The sequence below is a fragment of the Emys orbicularis genome, chromosome 3, assembly GCF_028017835.1.
Source record: "Emys orbicularis isolate rEmyOrb1 chromosome 3, rEmyOrb1.hap1, whole genome shotgun sequence".
NCBI lineage: Eukaryota > Metazoa > Chordata > Testudines > Emydidae > Emys > Emys orbicularis.
In genome coordinates this window covers 111374829-111397511 of record NC_088685.1, presented here as the reverse complement: position 1 = coordinate 111397511, position 22683 = coordinate 111374829, and the positions used below count along the sequence as shown (strand labels likewise).

At 43.9% G+C, this 22683-nt stretch overlaps 1 protein-coding gene across 1 annotated transcript; it reads left to right on the top strand.

Moving 5' to 3' along the window:
- The first annotated feature begins 1826 nt into the window (after nt 1-1826).
- Nucleotides 1827-17681, top strand: FUCA2 (alpha-L-fucosidase 2). The gene is made up of 7 exons (XM_065401436.1): nt 1827-2005; nt 5278-5465; nt 7578-7917; nt 8609-8819; nt 12287-12477; nt 13637-13745; nt 17541-17681. Exons 1-7 carry the CDS (start codon nt 1827-1829, stop codon nt 17679-17681), a joined length of 1359 nt encoding a protein of 452 aa, XP_065257508.1.
- The last annotated feature ends 5002 nt before the right edge of the window (nt 17682-22683 follow it).

The following is a 22683-nucleotide window of genomic DNA, read 5'->3' as shown; positions in this document are numbered from 1 at the left end:
GACCTGCCGCAGCCGGGGGAGGGGTGCCTCTCCCCCAGCCCCAAACTAGCCCGGCCTCCAGATGGGTGCCTGATGAGTGCCTAAGTCCAAAAGGAGGATTGGGGTGACACTGCATTTGTTTATGATTGAGCACTGGAGTGGCGGGGTACCATAGTTTCATGTAAAAAGCAACAGAGGGTCCTGTGGCACCATAGTTTCATGTGACAGCCGAGAAGCCTGGTGGCTGAATGTACAGCTTAAGACAGAGTGACCATCACCAGGCAGATTGCATGCTCAGAGCCAGGGCTGAATTTTGAAAAAGACAGCAACATCCATGTTCATTTTTGAAAATTCCTGTGATTTTTGAGAGACAAGGTGGGTGAGGTAATATCTCTTATTGGACCAACTTCTGCAGGTGAGAGAGAAAAGCTTTCGAACAACACAAAGCACTTCTTCAGGTGAGTTTTGCCAAATCATCTTTTCTGAAAACTCTCCTGCACCTGCCAGGAACTTCCCCCTCTCCCTCAGAGTTTTGGCCATCGTAATATTGCTTAAATATAAGCATTGTGCTATGAAACCTTGAAATCATGCAATTCTGCTACTTGATGTACTATGCACTAGTGCTAAGTACATTACAGAAAATCCTCCATTTCTATCAGCAATGCTCTGAAACACTGCCACTTTGTGGTAATTGAAAGTTATGGCCAACATAGAGCATATTTCCTGAATTAGGTTGTGCTCAAATAAAAATTCAGAAATAAATGATAACTTGGCACTAGGGCTGGTTCCAATGGTGCATATTTTTTGTGAAAAATGTATTGAAGTTTAATTTTTTTTTACAATTCAAACAGCTCTAGTGAGCACAATAAAGCACTTTTCCAGACATTTATTCAGATGTTCACAGTCTATGTCATGCCTCCACAGCTGTAGTTTACAGTGGGAGAGGGGGGCTATCAAGCTGGGTTAATCAGAACTGGAGAGAATTCACAAGATGAGTGAGATTTTAAATGACTCTTTGAAACACAATGCAAAATCCTTCCCCTAAAGTGGGAGATTCTTTAACAAGGGCCTAAATTAAACACTGCTCCAAAATCCGGCAGTCTCTTCCCAAATGAGACTCTACAGAACTCATAGTTCCAGGGAGGAAGGTGGGCAGGCTTACGGTTTAATTTTCCTTAAGTGACAACATTTATAAATAATGAGAGGTAAATTTCCTTTGTTCTTCGGGACTTTTCATAATGCACCGCTCAATCTCTATGCACCCACTGCGCTAGTGATCATACTGTATGTAACAGCAGGTCTGTCTTAAACCAACTGCACTTGGAACAGGGTAACGAAGTCCTGGCCCTGGATGGTGCAGGGGTGTGAGGACTCCGGCTGGGGATGTGGGCTCTGGGGTGGGGCCAGGGATGAGGGGCTCAAATCCCATCGATTTATATAGCAATTGAGGGCAAACAGCACCAGGTTGAGTCGTTAAAACAGTGAGTGTGTGCACTACAAATTTCACACTGCCCACTCATCCTGGGTTCCCTAAGAGACACTAATGTAGGGCCTGGTTTCAGCTTCCCTCCAAGCCTCCTTTCCTTGCTCTGCAAGCCTGAAAAAAAAAATCAGACTCAGAAATTCTTCTCGTAATCTCCTTGTCCTCCAGTGCCCCGCCCTTGCTAAACATTGCATTAAACTGCATCCAGCAGCCTAGGTGGGTGTACTAAAAAGGAGCAGGAAGCAGCCCTGCCTGTCGCGGGCTGTCATCTGACTGCTCTCACGTGAGACATTAAACACACCACACCCCCAGCCAACGACTGCTGCTCTCCCAAGTCGCCGGCTGCATCCTCCCGTTGCCAGCTATGCTGCTGCCGCTCCTCTTTCTGCTCTTTTCCCCGCAGGGATGTAGTGCGCGCTATGATCCTACCTGGGAGTCTCTGGATTCCAGACCACTTCCGACCTGGTTTGATGAAGTCAAGTTTGGCATCTTCATCCACTGGGGCGTGTTCTCCGTGCCCAGCTTCGGCAGTGAGTGGTTCTGGTGAGGCTGCCATGCGTTTGACTCTCAGCTCTTCACTTCCTCCTTTATGCCTCTTTAACCTCCCCTTGCTCTTTCTGTCGACAGAGCAGCCTGTTGTTCTTTCTTCCTTCCCTAATGAAGCTGCACCCTGTAGTAAACAACCTTTCACTCTCCCTTCCCTCCCTCCCCCACCCCCAGTGTATGTGATAATTATTCCCTTGTCTCTTAGCAGTAAAATCTGGCAAAACATGATTTTCTGAAGGCAGAATTTTGCCAACACATAGTAGAGCTGCAGGGGATGGGTTGAAACAGCTCTTTGATGTGGGCTGCACTTTACTACTTAGTTTTTCTGGACAAAGAATAAAGCTGATGTCTTGACTGCCTTTGATACCAAGTACAATTTAAGAGAATATTCTTAGTATAGTGTAAAATATTCTTGGCTGAAATGCCATCTCTAGTTTGAGAGTGTTAATGCTGTCTATTCTCTTAACTCCTGAAAGTATTCATGCATCTGATGTAGAGCAAAAGGGCTCTACCTCAAACATAAAGGTACCAAATGTACCAAAAATAGAAAAGAAAGCTTTGGCCATGATACAGATCCTTCGAAAAGAAAGGTTATGGTTGAAATATCATTGCAAAAAATTACTTTTCCTGCCTAGTATATTAACCATACAGATCCATCCACTGGCAAAACTATCCTCCTACTGTGTAATATTTCCAAATCCTCACTTACACTTTCAATGCCAGTTGTCCTCAAACTTTTATATGTGGATCTTTATTTATGGGCTGGGCACTCTGTGCAGTCATTTGGAAAATAATGAAGTTCTATAGGTTGTAAATGAGGGCAGAATTTCCCCATAAATAGAAATTATCATCTTGTAAACCCCTTCTCTCCTCAATCCTGACTGCAGACCTTCCTATGATAACTACAGTGCTTGATTACACAAAAAAGAAATGTTAAGGTAGTACAAGATTAAAATAAACTCACTTTGATGCAATGGATGAGGCTGCTTTGTTATGTCCCCTCATTTTGTATTTGAGCTGTTATTTATTAGCCATGTATCAGATATTGCTCTTACATAGGTGTAAATGTGGAGTAACTATTGACTATAAATAGCATTTACACCTATGGTTTACCCTCATTTACCCTGTCATTACAGCCTTCTGTTTGTTAGTACCAACTTTCTTCCTTGGCCTGCAGTTGCTCCCACTTCTCTGATCTCAGCAGATCACTTTTCAGTTTGTTTCTTTTGTAATTTCAGTTCCATCAGTTTTAATGTCATTAGCCACCTGTGCATGGCAAAGGAGATGAGAGGGGAAGGTGGGGTCAGTTTCCTTAGACACTAAAATGTCTTGAGATTGCAACTATTTTTCCACAGGAAGATTTCTGGGCCTTTTCGTGCAGTTTTTTCCCCACAAGGGGCCAGGTTCTGTTCTCACTTATGCCCATGTTAATTTGGGGTAACTTTATCGATATCAGCAGAGTTACCCTGGATTTACGTGAGTATTGTTGAGATCAGACTCTGATCCTTGATTTGGGATTTAAACACATTTTTTAAAAACTCAGTTTATTTTCCTACCCAATTTTGAATTATCAGTGTATGTCTAAGCTTACCAGCAGGTCTTTGCTGCTCTGCCTCACTCTCTGAAACCTAATGACTGTAACCCCACAAACCCTTACTACTGGCCATAGCATTTCTACGGTGACAGACTCATGCTGTCCCTACTATGCCCATAGACGGGGAACTGTTTATGTAGTAAGCAGTATTGTCGTAGCCATGTCGGTCCCAGGATATTAGAGACAAGGTGCATGAGGTAATATATTTTATTGGCCTAACTTCTGTTGGTTAAAGAGACAAGATTAAGCACTACACAGAGCTTGTTTCTTTGACCAACAGAAGTTGGTTCAATAAAAGAGAGAAAAAAGGTGGGTGAAATCATATATGTGGAAAACACTAATCCACAGGGCTGGTGCTGGACATTTTGCTGCCCTAGGAATTCCCTCCTGTAATTGGGCTGGCATCCACCTCTCTGGTTGATACATGCCTGCAATCCCTCCACTTTGAACAGGGGGAAGCACTCCCCTGGCCGATGGTTCTTTTGGCGGGTCTTCAGTGACTCAGCCCTCCAGCCGAGTCACACACACTGTCCCCCCTTTTGGGGTATACAGTCTCTAGTTCTTGCTCATGGCCCCATAGCACAAGGGCATCCTTCCCAGAGGCACTGCCTTCTTTAACAGCCCAAGAGGGGTCCATCTCAGTACCCTCAGTTGGTGTCCTTTCGGCAGCCCTTGTCTGGGCACACTCTTCAACCAGACCAGCAGGGTCCATCATGGTACCCTCACCTGGTCTGGTGAACTTCTGGGCTTGGTCCCCTGGGCTCAGCCTGCCCTCACTGATCTGTCCACAGTCCTGCTGCTTTTCCAGCCAGGCACCCACTTCTCCCTCTGTAAGCTCCAGGCAGCAACTGACTGCTCTGCTGTTCCTTTTTATATGGCCCTTCTGCCCCCGGATTGGTCGCTTCAGCAGCCCCTCTGATTGGCAGTTCCTCTAAAACCACTCTAGGCTGCTGGAAGGACTTCTCCTCTGCTCTTTTCTGGAACAGGGTATGGCAGGGCCATGAGGCTTCTAGACAGGCACACTGGAGTCGTGCTTCTGTCTATGCGGCAATTTTTTGCTGCTGCTGATGTGGGGTATGGGCCATCCTTAAAGAAGCAAAACTCCCTAAAAACTGTGCTTGGGGTGGAGGTAGATGGAGCAGTGAGATGGCTGTCATCCCAAGTAGCTACTGCAAAATGGTGGTGCCCTTAAAGAGGCAGAAGCAAAAAAGCTGTGCTGTGCTGGTATGGCTGCTCTTACTCTTCTACAGGGGGTGCACACTTAAAGAAGTCCATAGCTGTGCTGGCCCAGACTAGGGATGTTCCTACAAAACTGGCACCCAACATAGCTGCCTACATCCCACACCAGCCCTGGTTGTAAGTTTTCAGCATTTGGCCCCTAAATAAGACTATCTTTATTTTCCCCACTCCCATCAAATTTTAGCTGGTGTACAACACAGCTCAGTAGGAAACACTGGGAGTCCCTCAAATGAAGTCCTTGAGTAAGGTAGACCAGGGTGCCTCCAAATATCAAGGCTATTATTGCCTGAAGCAGTTTTATTTTATTTCCAGTGTCGTTCCACAGTATGTCTGTGTCAGTGTGCACTGCCCTTTAGAATGGCAAAACAGGAATTGATTATTTTAATTATATATATTTTTTAAATGTCATTGGATATTTTTATTGTGTATTTGGAAGGTGGTACTGGCAGAAGGAAAAGAGACAGCCCTATGTAAAATTTATGGAAACAAATTATCCTCCTGGCTTCAGTTATGAAGATTTTGGCCCTTTGTTTACAGCTGAGTTTTTTGATGCCAACCAGTGGGCAGATATTCTGAAGGCTTCTGGTGCAAAATATGTTGTCTTGACATCAAAACATCATGAAGGTAAATAGAATGTGCACAAGTGCTGGCAATTGTTGCAGTTCGCGGTTCATTTCTTCTAGCAGAAGAAAAACCCAGGTGAAGCTATCTTGTCCAGCTGGCTAGATGCTAAAAATCTGGCAAGAATAAAAGTGGTATTTGTTAGCCCATATCCCCTATAAAAGGCTGGAACATTGCTAGAAGGAAGAATTTGTTATCACCTTATTCCTCCTGCTATAGGTTGCAATGACTGAAGTTAAGAGTGCTGCAGAGCTTCCTACAACAGCCACAGAAGTTGTTAATGTCTGACTGTTGCGTAATTTAGCTCTAGGCTTTTTATTGCTTAATGAACCACAAGAGTAAATTGTGTTCTGTTTCATATAGAACATTGCTGTGTGCAGAGTTTGTTAGCTCTGTACATTTCTCCAAGAAAGGTACAATATGCTCTTGGGAGTTGGTTGCAGATTTTGAAATATGCACAATTATATTTCAACATTAGTAGCTTGATTTCTATTATTACTGTTGCAGCTAGAAGCCCAAATCAAGATCAGGTCTCCGTGGTACTAGGTGCTATACATACCCATAGTAAGAGACAATCCCTATCCCAAAAAGTTTACAGTCTAAATGGACAAGGTAGACAAAGGCAGTATTATCATCACCATTTTACTGCCATTTATCATCACCATTTGGAAGACTGACACACAGAGATTTAAGTGACTTTCACAGGATCACACAAGAAGTCTGTGGCAAAGCAGGGAACCAATCCAGACTGCCCGAGCTTTGGTCCTGTGCGATCACCACAAGACTGTACTTTCGCCCTTTGTACTCTTTTCATCTTCCTCCTTTTGATAAATCCTATCCAGCTTCACAATACCACATCTTGGCAGGTCCACAGAGGTAGCAATTAGTATTGGAATGTCAGATACTCTCTGGCCCAAAACCTAAAACTGTAAGCAGTTTGGTAGGCTTGCACCAGTTCTTAGGAGAAGAAAAATCTCACAGTGATATTATCGAAGCAATGGCCTGCTGTTCCACTCCATCAGGTCTGTTGAACACAGTCGTTAGTCCAGAACTTGTTTTTAAGAGCGAGGCAGGGTGTGGGCTCAGGACTGGCAACCAGTAAACACAGCTCTGACACAGGGGCTGAAACCCTGGGCCCACTGAAGTTAAGAGCAAAACTCCCATTCACAGCAGCCTGAATTTCAGGCAGCTTCTTTTGTGGCCTTGAGCAAATACATTAACCTGTTTGTCTCGCTAAAATGGGGATAATGATATTGACCCAGTTCCCAGAAGTGCTGTGAAGATTTGTTAGATAATGTTTGTAAAGGTCCTTGAAGATGAAAGTCTATCTAGCCTTTCTGGCCTTGGTCTAGTCTGGTTTAGGCTTAGCTGAAATGCGGCAGCATTGAACATGCCTACACTGGGCTGCTGAGTTATAAATCCAGATACCTGAAAAGTTAAAGCCACTGGTAGTTAATGTTAGGGTTAGGTTTTTAAAGGCTACTCTAGATTTTCCCTCTGCCCAGATAAATTTATTGAGAGCTTGATTAAACTTTTTAATATGTCAGGGAGCATTTCATAAGATATAACAACCAAGAGAGCAGAGAGTCTTTGAATGCAAATGATAGAGGAGAGAGTTTTTAAGTCACTGAATGTATCAAGTATTTTCCTATTCTTGGATGTATATTGAGATGATATATTTGATGCATCCAAGCAATCATCAAAATGCCCCCCAAAAGTGGCAGTGTTTATACCCTGTTTACAAGGAAAATCTGTGTGGAATGAACACTTAATATGAGGAAAGAATAATTGTCTGCTTAGTAGAGAAAGTGAGAGTTGTGTTATTTGTAGACATGGTTCTTTATATAACAATTTTTAAGCAACATTTTGATATTGGATTCTTCTAAAGGAAGGAATATTATGGTTATACATAACTAGAGATTTCAGTGATAGGGCAAGCAGAAGTAGGGAGAGCCTAATTCTTCTTTCTGGGGAGCTGCAGAAGAGGGGAGAGCCTAATTCCTCTTCCTGGGGAACTGCAATCAGCATGCGTGTTTGACTAATAGCATAGCATATATAAGAATATGCTTACAGTGCTTTTTATTCTCTTTTTATCCTTCAATTTTCTCTTTCTAGGTTTTACTTTGTGGGGGTCCAAATACTCTTGGAATTGGAATGCTGTCACTGTAGGACCAAAACGGGACATTGTGGCTGAACTAGCAACATCTATTAGAACCAGGACTGATTTGCACTTTGGGCTGTATCACTCTCTCTTTGAATGGTTCAATCCTCTCTTCCTTTATGATGCCTCCAATGTATTCAAGACAAGACAGTTTCCAACTGCCAAGTCATTGCCTGAGCTCTATGAGATTGTGATGAAATACCAACCAGAGATCCTCTGGTCTGATGGGGATGGTAACGCACCAGATACTTACTGGAACAGCACTGGGTTTTTAGCCTGGCTGTATAACGACAGGTATCTTGTTTTTATCATATATTTAGCCCTTACATTGGAACTTTGGCCAGTCTATAGCTTCTGTCTCATTTTCCATATATTGTGTGGGATCCATTGTTTCACTTAATGGCCACTTAACCATGTCATCTCCCACTTAATTCCCCTGCAATATAAGGGATCAAGTCAGGGAAGAGTATTCCCTTTAACAACCAAATTATTAGACATGGCTGAAAAACTGTGAACATTTTCATGAAAAACGTCAAGCAGGTCCACAAGTTGTTCCATTAACATGGTCTGGCCATTCTATCTATTTTTATTCTCCTGTAAGTAACAGTCATCTACCATGATGGCAAGTAGGGTGGTTTTGTTAAGAATATGATCAGGACACTTTCTTCACAGACTGTGCCTTTGACTCTGCACATAAGGCACAGTGTATATTGAAGGAGCTGTACTGCAATCTATTTCCATGGCAGACCGTCGGAGGCATGCCTGAGTAAGGAGTGCAGAAACGGGTCCATTCGCTACTCTCATTCTGTGTAAGACCTCAGAGACAGAAATCTCAGTCCAGATTTCTTACCCATTTTCATTGTGTAAAGAGGAAAATTAGGAATACAGAAAACATCTTGAATGTGAATTTCTGGGGAAAAGAGCTGACATTTAGTCTAAATAATTAAAAATCATACCCATTTGTTTAAAATGTCTGTAATTTCAGCCCAGTTCGGGATACAGTTGTAACAAATGATCGTTGGGGAGTTGGCAGCATTTGTAAACATGGTGGATACTACACCTGCAGCGACCGCTATAACCCAGGACACCTTTTGCCTCATAAGTGGGAGAACTGTATGACCATAGACAAATGGTCATGGGGTTACAGGAGGAATACGCAGCTAAGTGATTACCTCACGATTGAAGAACTGGTAAAGGTACAGTAAGACAGAGATATGGTATACAACATCTGGCCATTACTTCTGATTATTATAGTTCACCAATGTAATGGTAAGAAATAACTTATTATGTGATCTCTTGATGATCATTTCCTTTGATTATATTATCAAACTAAGTTCAGTAAAGGCTCTACCCAGGGCCGGCTCTAGGCACCAGCAAAACAAGCTGGTGCTTGGGGCGGCACATTTTTAGGGGCGGCATGGCCGGCGCCAGAATGCCGCCCCTAAAAATGTGCCCCGGCCGCCGCTTCTCGTCCTCCCTCCCAGGCTCTCAAACCTGGGAGGGAGGGGGAGATCCCGAGCGGCCGCGGCGCGCGAAACAGCTGTTTCGCGCGCCGCTGCTCCCCCCCCCTCCCAGGCTTGAGAGCCTGGGAGGGAGGGGGAGACTCCAAGTGGCCGCGGCGCGGGCGCCGCTTCTCCCCCTCCCTCCTAGGCTTGAGAGCCTGGGGGGAGGAGGCAGGGCTGGGGATTTGGGGAAGGGGCGGAGTTGAGGCGGGGCCAGGGGTGGGGTAATTAAAAAACGGGCGGGGGTGGGGGGGCAGCCAAAATTGTTTTTGCTTTGGGCGGCAAAAATCCTAGAGCCGGCCCTGGCTCTACCTTAACTATGGTTTGATTCTCCTCTCTCTTACACCAGTTTGACTTCAGTGGAATTACTTGTGATTTACACATGTATAAGCAAGATGAGGATCAGGCCCATAAATTCCACTCAGTTACTTTTATTGCACTTCTGTCTTTAAGGTTCTCTCTGCTCCTACACTATGGTGACAAATATGAAGTAATAATAAAGCCATGGATATTTAGTATTTTTCTAAGTATTTTATGCAAATTACACACTTTAAGTGTTTGTGGCATTTAAATACAAAAGAGTCATTATTGTTTCTGTAGTTTTCTACTCATATCTCCCAGAATATTCTGCCAGCAACACTCGGGAACCAATCCTGCTGCCACTGAAGTCAATGGCAAAACACGCATTAAATTCCATAGAAGCGGATGGGCTTTATGTTTGCTGAATCCCTGTTTACACAGCATATAGCTAATTGTTTCCAAAAAAAGAGAGTCTACATTCATGCAACGCAAAGAGTGATACTCTACATTTAAATGTTGCTATTTCATAAATACAAAAGGATAAAAGTTTTCCGAAGACAGGATAGAAATATGAATGTTTCTTACAGATTGGTGGAAATAGCAATCCAAGACTGAATTTGTTACATCTGACCCAGATTTGAAGGCTGGTCCATGTGGTGGAATTTGGGTTTGCCTGTCCCTTTTCCTTCAGGGGACACTTTTCTCATTTCACCCTCAACATCACCTTATGAGTTTGACAACAGACAGTGCTGAGAACAGATTGCTGACTCATCCAAAGAACCCAAATACACTTCTGCCTCCCCCGGCAACCTTCATTGCCCTCCAGAGTTCAAAGGGTGCTCCCAAACTTACTACTTGCACACATTTAGAGACAACTAGATCAGATCAACTAGAAACTTTAATCTCTGAGGAGTAGTCACAACACAGTGAAATTTGCAGTTGTTGTAACACTCAGTTATTTTGTGTGTGTGGTTAGTTTGATATCATCACATAACCCAAATCTAGCTTTCGTTTGATGGCTGGACTTTGCAGTCTAACAGCTGGGTTAGAGTTAACAGCTAACAGTCTAACAGCTGAGTTACATTTTTATCTTAGGTGTAGGTCTTACATGTAATTTCTTACAATTTTTTTAATAAGTTAGAATGCAAGATGGAACTAACCTTAAGTATAATGCAAGCTATCAGTGCCCACTAGTTTAAAAAAATCTGTGGGTATAGATATAAAAATATGAAGGTGGCCTTTTCTGAGGCATGAAAGAAAAACCAACGTAAACCACAGTAAGAGCTATCAGTACTTGCCAGGTAGAAGGAAGTGAGATGTAGCCCTCAGCAGTCAGCTACAAAATAGCAACTTTATTGTTCTAGCTGTTTCGCTCTTCCCAACGTAAAGGGCCAGTTGCTAGGAAAGGTTCCAATAGAAGTGTGACCACAGACTAGGATTTCAGTGACAATTAGTTAATCACAAAGGAAGTAGTTCCTAGGGAATGGGTTGAATTTCTGCTGGCTAATTCTAACTTCTCCCACAGGTAATCCTGTAAAATTTGTGATAATAAAATTGATGTTTTATTGATCCTACCAGTTCGAGACTTCCAAATGAACCTACAAAGTCATTTAATTGGTGTATTAACAACTAAGTCCTTCTACGGGTTAAGTAATTTGATGTACAGTATGTCAAACAAAATATTATGTACAAGAAAGAAACATTCAAACAGATGTATGTACATATTGTACCTCATATACCCAAATTTGGAGGCGATCCTGTAGCTTTTAAACACTTTAATGCCTGCTGAAGTCAATGAGAATTTTACCTAATACAACAGTAGGGAATTATTTCAGAGTGCATGGGCTCCAGGTGTTCATCAGTCTCTGGTGTGAGAGAAATGCAAAAGGCTTTAGTATATTTGGTTGTTTCAGGAATGACTTCCTTGTTACTTTGCATCTGGTTTTTTTTAGGTGTTTTATTTTCCCCAATGCAATCCAATCTTTTACTTGCATTTTTAAATTAAAATACTTTGTTCATGAAAGTTGGATATGCAGATAATTGTGATTTAAAACAAATTAGTAAGGTAGGGTAGGATCCTAATCCTGCAACTGGTTCTTTGCAGGTGGACCCCTGCACCTGCATGGAGCCTCACTGAGTTCAAGGGGGCTTTGTGCAGACACAGGAGGTCCACCCACCTGAAATCAGTTGCAGGAACGAGGTCTTAGTGTGTAAGCTCTCTCCTAATAGTTTAGGTGCTGCAGTTTACTTTAAACTCCTGTATTAAATACAAGATAGTTCTGAAAAGAAATGAAAAGTATTCAGCTGCAGAAACCAAAGATATTTGTTTAATTTCATTTGATTTTGCAGTACAAGTAGTTTTTTTAGTGTAACTAAAGAAGTAAGAGTGTGTGTGTGTGTGTGTGTGTGTGTGTGTGTCAGTACTCTTCACAGTATCCAACTACAATCCCAGACTCTGACCACCATTTCAGAATATCTGGATGTTTACAATATAAAATGACTGATATCAGTCATCACTAGGGTTCAGAATCAACCCCCCAGTTAAACAAATGGGGAGCAGATAATTTATAATGCAGACAGATTGAAAAAATGCAGAGTTAGTCAGGCATCACAGAATGAGATCACATTTGGAAGGTTTTCTTGAGCCATAAGAGCTAAAAATGTTACATTTTTAATGGAAGCTTAAATTTTGTAGAAACTATTGGAACCACTAACGTATTGCAGTGTCAAATACTGATTCAGCCCTTTCAACCCATATGTCTGGAGCAGAGTACAGTACTAAGTTTTGGTAAGAACACCGAACAATGTGTATGCCTTCATTGGCCATAATCTTAACATTCTGACTTTTCTAAATGTTTCAGCAACTCGTAGAAACAGTATCATGTGGGGGAAATCTCCTGATGAACATTGGGCCCACCCATGATGGTCGCATTGATGTTATATTCCAAGAACGCCTAAGGCAGATGGGTGACTGGCTGAGAGTCAATGGAGAAGCCATTTACGGAACTAAACCATGGAGAACTCAGAATGACACTGTCACACCAGGAGTGTGGTAAGACTAGTGAAACAATATGCAGAAAATATAACTATTGAGACCCTTTTGTGAAATTGTCCAATTTCTAGTGGACAAGTATTTACAATAAAGAAACCACTACCTTAATTTGTATGCTATTTGGCTGTCTCAGAAAAGAAACCCTTTCGGCAAGCCAAGGTAGGTGCCTAAAGGAAGAATATATATACTGGACATTAGTGAAGTTGGTACATAGTAATGATTAGGGGGAAAAAACTGGGAGACGAGAGTGCATGCTTCCAATGCAGACTGAAACAAAGGCTCGATGCGTATCTTTGGCCTATTTATGCCTCTTAGCCAAAGTAGCAGAAAAACTAAAGCAGGACCTAGGAATTGCTGTAGAATATTGATTGATACAATATAAAACTGCTTATAAGCAGTAAGTCAATATCACTATCATGAGAAGGACAGACATGTTAAAGCACTTTTTTTAAGGACCCTTAGAAAGAATGCCCCACAATAATAGCTTCCAAAGCTGGAATTTGTTTTAAAAAAAATCCTAGAAAACAACTCTGATCAATAGTAGGATGGTCATGACCCCTGTCAAATTGAGTATGATGGATAGATTATTTGGTAAAATAATGGTAATGTCATTTCTGGTGAAATCACCCATCAAATTTACCCCTTTCTAGTCTCTGGACCCTTCTCTATTCCTAAGCTTCTGTGCCTTTGCTGTGCCAGTAATCCACAACCATCTCTCATCTGCATTTTGGCCCTACTGCTTCTCCTTCCCTCGTGGGCCGTTCTGTACTCCTGTGCCCAGCATTGGCTATTAAATATAAATATCACGTCTAGAAACAATAAAAAGCCGGAAGTAAAACTCATGAGAAACATTAATATGTAAGAAGAGAGAGAGAAGTGTTACAAATATTTGTACGATTGTTTGGTAGAGAATAAATTATACTTTGAAAAAAGATCTGCTGGAATCCAAACTTTTTTAAATAGTAGTTTGGCAGGGCGAGGACTGCATTGCTGTAGTTCTGATGTAAACAGTTCTGGTGGTGTTTGTGACCCTAATTGCCATCAACTTTTAAAATTCCTTTTCCAGTCCTGAAATCTTTACATGTACATTACTCTCAAGTGTGTAGATAATTACAAGAAAAACTGGACATAAATTATACGACTCTCCATTTCCAACCAGGTACACGTTCAAACCTAAAGAAGAGACAGTCTATGCCATTTTCCTTAATTGGCCAATCTCAGGGACTCTGGTACTTGGTGACCCAAAAACCATCATTGGAGAGACACAAGTAAGTGACCACTGTCTTTTTTGCTACTTCTGTGAGCTTTCTAACGCATTGTCTATGAATAAATAAAGGAACATATTCATAAGATAGGTCAGAATATATCTGAAAAATGTGCAGTCAACCCTGAACATTTTTGTTTTCAAATAATGCATACCTGTCACCTTTGGTGATATGTAAAAACAGAATAGACTATGTTGGAAAAAAGGGAAAATTCTGTCTTACCTGTTAACTTTCAGTCTAGGACCCTCCACATCAGACTTCATAGTAGGGCGTTCTCTTGCTCTTTGCCAACTGGGGGCTGAGCAGATCTTTGCTGTAAGCCTGGGCTTAGGACCACCTCTTAGGACGAACTCCCCAGGATGATAGCTTCCAAAGCTGAAAAATGCTAACTATATCAAAGTGTAAAAGTGCTGTTCAACTCAAACCTCCCACAGCAGAGCCTTGACATGAAATACAGCGATTTCCTGGAGGAATACCAACTTGCCTTTCAAACTACTTAACAAGCAAGCAAGAGGCAGACACCCCTCTCCAGCAAACTTAACACAGTTCTCTATAGGGAGGGTCTAGCTGTCTGACCTGGAGGTTCCGAGAATGCAAATACACAGTAAGACAGAATTGTCTCTGTCTGAGGACTTGTCTTCACTACCAGGAGATCAACGCTGCTGCAATCAATGCAGTGGGTGTCGATTTAGAGGATCTAGTGAAGACCCACTAAATTGACAGCAGAGCGCTCTCCAGCTCCCCGAGAAGAGTAAGATAAGTCGACCATAGAGCATTTCCCATCAACGACGCGCAGTGAAGACACCAGGGTACGTCGACCTAAGCTGGAGTAGCGTAACTTAGGTTGACTTACGCTGATAGTGAAGACAAGCCCAGTCCCCTCCATGTCAGACAGCCTTCACAGTGGCATGCAAAAAGCAGCAAGTCATCCCTTGGGAGGGTGGAGGATTAGTTTACCCACATAGAATTGTAAAGGAACTTAAGGGTAACTGGGGCACCCCATTCAGTAACAGCCTTCTACCAAATGCTGCCTCAGCCTGGGTGAGAATGTTGACTCTACAGTGCTTGAGTGTGTGGATGGATGACTGTGTAGGAATCCCACACACCTCCTCATAAGATATGTGTGATCTCTCTGCCTACAAATGTATTCTGGGTTTGTTTGTTTGTTTGTTGTCCTTCCTCTGAAGGATCAGAGACTGTCACGGCTGGAGCTGGGACACTGTTGGGGTGGGCCGTTGCTCCGGGTGGCCCTGAGCATTCTCTCTCTCAGGTGCTGGGCTGGCTGGTTGTTGCTCACATGCTCAGGGTCTAATTAATCACCATATGTGGGGTTAGGAAGGAATTTCCCCCCAGATTAGATTGGCAGTGATCTTGGGGTTTTTTTGCCCTCCTCTGCAGCATGTGGGTGTGCATCACTTGCCAAGATTATCTGAGTATATCTCAATTAATGCCCTGCCTTTCCCCTCAGTATCCCAGCTGATGGGTTAAGCTGCACTGGATGTTAGTTTAAGCTTGGTCCCTTTTGCACAGTTCTGTGTGTATTGGGAGTTTGAGAGGAGAGTCCATTCACATCTAAAGCAGGTCTGAGAACCAAGACCTGAGGGCTAAGGAGAAGGTGAGCGTTATCACCATGGCCTGTTCCCTTTTACTCTCAGAACCTGTGTATTCGACACTTAGTTTGGTGCAGGCTGAGGTGTAAATTAAGTATCTGTGTGGACCCTGTTGCTGCACACAAAAAGTTCCCTAGTGTCTTTAATCTACTCCCATTTCAAATCGGGGTAGATCCAGCTCACTATGGAACTTTTAGTGCCTGGCAGCAAGGTCCACACAGACACTTAATGTGCGGCAGGCTCGTGTGACATAGATTTACACCCCTGCTTGCTGCGAACTAGTGTTTTGTGTCAGAAGACGCTCAGTGGCTGAGGGAGGAATGCCATAAAGGAGGCCTACTTCTGACATAAGGGAGCATCGCTTTCACAGGTAGTACCTCTTAGTTTTTTCAAACTGGTCATGGATGCAAATAGGTCCATCAATAGGCTTCCAACCGGACCTGTGATGCCCTGAGCGGCTAGTTAGTCTAGAGTATGTTCCCTTGGTTCTAAGGGTGTCTTGCTGAGGCAGTCTACCTTGACTTATGGGAGTGCAAGGGCAGGTGGTAATTCCTCCATCTCCAACAGATGGTGTGTTACACCCTCTTGTGAATAGCTTTTTGGCTGTTTACACCACTCTAGCCTAATGTGACTTTCCTCTTGACATGCCCAATTTTTGACCAGCTGTTCCCACTTCAGCACACTTCTCCCATAATGACACCTTGGTATATAAATGGGGGCGCTTGTGTTACACACACAGTGCTACTTTAGCACAAATTACAGTTGGCAACTGAATTACATTATCATGGCACTGAAGAATTTGGCCTGCGCTCCTCAGATGAAAGGCAAGGAATGGGGACACTTTAAAATGAATAGATCATTCTTAGCTTTGCATTCTTAATCATTATTAGTAGCAGCATTATGGTAATGCCTAGAGGCCCCTACCAATACTGGAGCTTTAATGTGCTAGGCTTTGTACAAACATAATAAGAGAGATGTGCAGTCAACCCTGAACATTTTTGTTTTCAAATAATGCATACTTGTCACCTTTCGTGATATGTAAAAACAATGCCAACAATGCCATATTTAAAAACAAAGCCAATGCTTTGACACAAGACCCTACTTCCTTTCTAAATATTAATACTCCTCGTGACTTCAGCTGGTCACAATGCAATGTCAAAATTTCAGAGGAAGTGTAGTGTAACGTAGACAAATAGGAGGTTATTTCAAAGACTTGTTCAAAGAACACTATCGTTTTTTTTAAAATTTTTTAATCTGCCAAAATTTTATTTACTGTTAACAATGTGTGTAATGGACGTGTCAGTTGTACTAAATCAAACAATTACTCCTGACTTACAGCAGAGTAAATTGAGAATAGAATTTATACCACCCTAAGTACAATAGTATAATTTCTATATAGCTACTTAAGTGATTTCCCCCACACACAAATCCTGCTTTCTAATATGCTTTTTAAATGAAGCAATAGTGTATTAAAAAACCATTGATTTTCCTGAGCTGAGCAGACTGGTTATTTCCATTACAATAAAGTACAATTCAGTTTAAAAGTAGATTCCAGAATATCTTATCTTTTAAAAAAACAAAAACTCCTGCTTCCCCTAAAATACCCATGTTGGCATCTGACTTCTTCCTATAGGCAAGAAGTAGTGCAAGTTTAAGAAACTGTTAACTAACTTTCCAAAAGTGTAACATTGCATTATGATGTTTGGAACCTTTTCATCTTTGTGTACATGTTCTGCTTATTCATCTGAACATTGCTTGTGAATAGTCACTTTGCTCTATTTTTGTGGTAGTATTTATTTAAAAAATGTAAACTACACCATAATTTGTAAGACAATGATCTGGTTTGTATTGTGAAACCTGGCCCTTTACATAGGGAGCTAGTGTCTCAAAATCCTTTTGATTTCCCATTGGCATCTGCATGTAGAACATAATAACCATAGTCTGGCCCAAATCATAGGACACAGCATCATTACATTTGCCATCTTATTTATATGAACACCTTAGAAGCATGTTTAGAACCTTTGGACATCCCCATACCATTCATGTGGCTGGCACAGTGGTGCCTATAGTTAATCCGTTATGTTAAAAAGACCTGTTAACTAGTGGAAAAATATATGCAGGTAATCATTGGGACAACAGTCACTTTGAATAGACTTCATTTAATTGTTTCCCCTCCCTCCCCCCACAGGTGAAGCTGATTGGACATAAAGGACAACTGAAATGGGTTTCACTGGGAGAAAAGGGAATGACAGTGGCTGTACCTCAGCTAACCCCTAATCAGTTACCCTGTCAGTGGGGCTGGACTCTGCAACTGACTAATGTAAAGTGAATGATACAAATGGAGACTTCAGTTGCTGTTTCTTAACACACATTGAGAACACTTCACATTTCTAACTTGATTTTATATATACACTATATTGAACTCTCCATGTACAGCTGAAATTGGGATTGATGGGAGCAGATTTAATGCAGACAAATGCTGTTCCAGATTCAGCGGAATGAGGATTTGGCCCTTTCACTTCCAGCATTTAACCTCTTTGATTTGAAAGACTGGTTAGCTTTAAGTGGTGGGGTGGATTTGTAAGATTACATTTGACCTTGGGTCAGTGTACAAGCTTTTTGAAGAGATGAATTGAAACCAGTAAGTCAGAAATCTAATATTATGCTTCAAACAAGGTCCAATGTAATCTTGAGCAAGGTTGTGAATATAGCCAAATTCTGCAGCGATAAGTTGATCAAAAAGCAGGTGTACAGGGCAAGGGTTAGTTATACCAATCAGCCTTTTTGAAGTTATTTTGTGTACTTTTTAAAACCAGAAGTTTATTTTTTTCTAATGGAAATATTTCAGTTGTTTCCTCACCCTCTTTTCCACTCAAAAAAAGGAAAAATAGCTAAAAATAAAATTGATCAAAAACAAAGCTTTGAAAAAGTTTATTGAAAAAAGGCCATTTTTCATTAAAAATAATTTCACATGAAAAAATTCTATCAGCTGTGGTAGTAAATCATGAATAAGGCACTTTCAGCCACATTAGAAATACACTGAGGGCATGGCTACACTTGCAGATGTAGAGCTGTGAGTTAATCCAGCCTTCGGAGAGCGCAGTAGGGAAAGCACTGCAGTCTGTCTACACTGGCGTAGCCACATTTTCAGCACTTGCAGCGGCATTGGGAGTGGTGCATTATGGGCAGCTATCCCACAGAGCACCTCTTCCCATTCTGGCGCTGTGGCTTGTGGAAAGGGGGTGTGGAGTGCGGGGCATTCTGGGTCCTGTCCCAATGCCCCATGATGCATCGGGTCGCATCCCAACATTCCCTTTGCTTCCGTCCACATTTGGCGCCATCTTTCAACATTTTTTGTACTGCGCGCGCTGTTTTCCCTTTCAGTCTTTGGGAATGGAGCCCGAACTACTGAGGAGTATGCTGACGAGTCTTGCCAGCACGTCACGTTTGGCAGTCAAGTTATTCTTTATGATCCAAAGTGACAGTGAGAGCTCTGACCATGATATCGACTCGAGTAACGCATATGACATGAGTTTGCTCCACGGACATGCTCACCACCGTGGGATGCCGCTTTTGGGCTCAGGAAACAAGCACTGAGTGGTGGGATCACATAGTCATCCAAGTCTGGGATGTCGAGCAGTGGCTGCAGAACTTTCGGATGAGAAAAGCCACTTTCATGGGACTGTCTGAGGAGCTCGCCCCCACCCTGCGGTGCAAGGACACGAGATTGAGAGCTGCCCTGACGGTGGAGAAGCGGGTGGCTATTGCAATCTGGAAGCTGGCAACTCCAGACAGTTACTGATCGGTCACTAACCAGTTTGGAGTGGGAAAGTCGATCGTTGGAATCAAGTTGATGCAAGTTTGCAGGGCCATTAATCGCATCCTGCTCAGAAGAACCATGACTCTGGGTAATGTGCATGGCATTGTGGCAGGCTTTGCATAAATGGGTTTCCCCAACTGCGGAGGGGCGATAGATGGCACGTGTACTTCAATTTTGGCACCAGCCCACCTAGCCTCCGCGTACATTAATCGGAAGGGGTATTTCTCGATGGTTCTCCAGGCGTTTGTGGATCACCATGGGCGTTTCATTGACATTAACGCAGGCTGGCCCGGAAAGGTGCATGACGCGTGCATCTTTCGGAACACTGGCCTGTTCAGGAAGCTGCAAGCCGGGACTTTTTTCCCAGACCAGAAGATCACAGTAGGAGAAGTCGAAATGCCCATTGTGATCCTTGGAGACCCTGCTTACCCTTTAATGCTGTGGCTCAAGAAACCCTACACAGGGAGCCTTGACAGCAGCAAGGAGCAGTTCAACAACAGGCTGAGTCCATGCAGAATGACTGTGGAGTGTGCTTTTGGCCGTTTAACGAGCTGCCGGCGCTCTCTGCATGGGAAGCTGGACCTGGCCGATGACAGCATCCCCGCAGTTATATCTGCGTGCTGTACCCTCCATAACATTTGGGAAGGGAAGGGTGAAAGATTCACTCAGGTATGGAACTCGGAGGTTCAACACCTGGAGGCTGAATTTGAACAGCCAGAGAGCAGGGCTATTAGAGGGGCCCAGCGTGGGGCTGCAAGGATTAGGGATGCCTTGAGGGAGAAATTTGAGGCTGAAAGCCACCAGTAATGCTGGTGCCCTGCACGGGAGTGAAATGCAAGGGTTCCAATGTTAGTAGGAATCTGTTTGCTACACTGACTTGCAGTGCCTGTATCTTTCCTGGGCTAAGGTATCTTTTACTTTATACAATAATAAAGAATGTTTTCAAAGCCAAAAAATCCATTGAAAAGAAAATTCATTTATTGAAAAGAAACACAACTGCTTGGGAAACAGAAAGGGCAAGGGGGTGGGGAACGGTACAATCACAGATTTGTGTATGTCCTGTCTGGAGTGCTGTGCAATGAGTGCTGCACTTCAGGATGGCTATACTGCATGGTGATGGGGGTTGAGTGCAGTGGGTAAGGGTCGTCGTTTTCAGGGCTGGGTGGTGAAGCTACAGGTGTTGGAGGCAGCTGGTGGCGGTAAGAACCCGGATGTTGGGGAAAGTGGGTTGGAGGTGACATGGGGGCACAAGGGAAAGAGTTTTGGGACAAGGGCTGCGGGGGAGGGAGTGCTCCGCCTGCATTGCTATGAGCGCCTGTATCGAGTCCGCATGGCGCTCCATGTTTTGGTGCTGGCGATTCGCATTCTGCTGGCGGACCCTCCTTTCACTCTCCCGCCACTCCTGCACTTCTTGATTTTCATTACTTGAATGCTGTATTACTTCATGCAACATGTCTTCCTTGCTTCTACGTGGTCTCTTTCTGATTCTTTGGAGTCTTTCGGCCGGTGATAACACGGGCGGCTGAGATCTCAGGGTTGCATCTGTAAAGGCAAAATGCAACACTTAACAGAGGCAGCATTGTTCACACCAGACAGAGCAATGATTCCCCCGTACTTAAGGGCAAGCACAGTCTACACAATAGCATAATTTGCCCATCCCAAAGCGAGCGCGCACAACCCACGGGAGCCCCAAAATGGTAAGCACAGCGTCAAGCGTGACTGATTGTTTCACGGCTGTACTGCCCCCTGGGTTTCTGTGCCTAAGGGAGAGCCAACAGCGGCAGGGGGCCCCTATACTGGACATTGTCCCCACATTTTCCACAGGAGTTCGTCCTGGAAGATATCTCGCTGCTGAGGGTGACCTGGGAAGCAAGGGAGGTCTTCTACTGCAACATGGCTTCTGCCCTGGCCCATATGCAGCTTGCCTGTGTGCAGCAATGGTCCCCCTGCCCCTCAGTTAGCCTGACTGGGACAAGGACCACAGTGGCTCTCCCGAGAAACCTGCGCAAGCGCATTACCCAAGTTCTGGATGAGACCTTTGAAGAGATCACTGAGGCCGATTACTGCGATGTGAGAGAACACATCAACGCCCTAATCCGCATCTAGGAATGCAAGAGCCTCCTCGCCCCAAGAGCCCGCAGCGAATAGCTTCCTTCCCAAAATAAAAGCCGCTTACCGGGAACCTCCTCTGGTGTTTGTCCTTCCCCAAGCACCGGCCGCCGCGACTGGCTACCTTTCTCCTGGCTTGAGAACAGCTCCTGGCTGCATGCATCTAGGGATTCCGGGATGTCTTCCTCCGCCTCAGCACCCTCGCTCCTGCTTTGCTCCTCCTCCTGCCTTGTTGCACTGGGCTCTGAAGTGTCCATGGTGGTCCCCGGAGTGGAGGTGGGGTGACCCCCAAGTATCGCATCCAGCTCTTTGTAGAAACGGCTGGTCGCGGGGGCAGCACCAGAGTGGCGGTTTGCCTCGCAGACTTTGTGGTAGGCGTTCCGCAGCTCCTTCACTTTAATCCTGCACCGCAGTGCATCCCGGTCATGTCCTTTGATATCTGCCTGAAGGTATAGTAATTCCTATGGCTGGAGCACAGCTGGGACTGGACAGCTTCCTCCCGCCAAACACTGATGAGGTCCAGCAACTCGCCATTGCTCCATACTGGGGCTCGCCTGGTGCGTGGAGGCATAGGCACCTGGAAAGATTCGCTGAGAGCACTTCACGCCTGGCTGAGCAAACAGGAAGGGATTTTTCAAAATTCCCAGAGAATTTAAAGTGCGGGTCTGACAGTTGGTCACCTGAGGGCAGGGCAGTAGAGTTCAAAGTGATGACCAGAGTGGCTAGCACAGGCATTGGGGGACACTTCTGGAGGCCGATCAGAGCGCATTATAGGACCAGGGCGTCCACACTGGCGCCGCGGCACTCCAGCGGGGGCACAGCAAATGTTATTCCACTCGCCAAGGTGGAGTACCAGCAACGCTGTAGCCGCGGAGTCAGAGCGCTCTACATGCCTTGCCAGTGTGGACGGGTCGTGAGCTAGTGCGCCCGGGGCTCCTTTATTGCGCTGTAACTCGCAAGTGTTGCCAAGGCCTGAGTCTAGCAGAATCTCCGCTATGCTGCAGGTTATTGCTATGAGGAGTATGGTTAATTTTTAAGAGTTACGGAGAACTTGTGCAACAAATCCTTTCACTATAAAAGGCACGCCTAGTGAAGGATATACAATAGAACAGAAAAGATATTTCTAGAAATATCTGGACCTCTGCTGCCTTCTAGGCGTATGGCTGTCCTTTCAGCAGCATTGTGTCCCCCCAGTAATCACTTTCAACTCACTTTGAGTATTTAGCAGTTCCAGGTTTAGCCAAATGTTGCTCTAAATAGCACTTGTGGGAGGAAGCTGTTTAAAAATAATTCTAATCCTCCCTTCCTCCTATGACATGGGCTGTCCATTTATGATGCCCTTTATCTCTTCCTCAATACCCACTTAACAAAATGTAAAGATTTGTGTTTCAGTGACTAGGAG

Excerpts from the sequence above, each read along its gene's own strand:
- FUCA2 (XM_065401436.1), top strand. The coding sequence starts at position 1,827 with ATGCTGCTGCCGCTCCTCTTTCTGCTCTTTTCCCCGCAGGGATGTAGT. Across the intron at positions 5,466-7,577 it reads GACATCAAAACATCATGAAG|GTTTTACTTTGTGGGGGTCC; the intron begins GTAAATAGAATG and ends TTCTCTTTCTAG. Across the intron at positions 13,746-17,540 it reads CCATCATTGGAGAGACACAA|GTGAAGCTGATTGGACATAA; the intron begins GTAAGTGACCAC and ends CTCCCCCCACAG.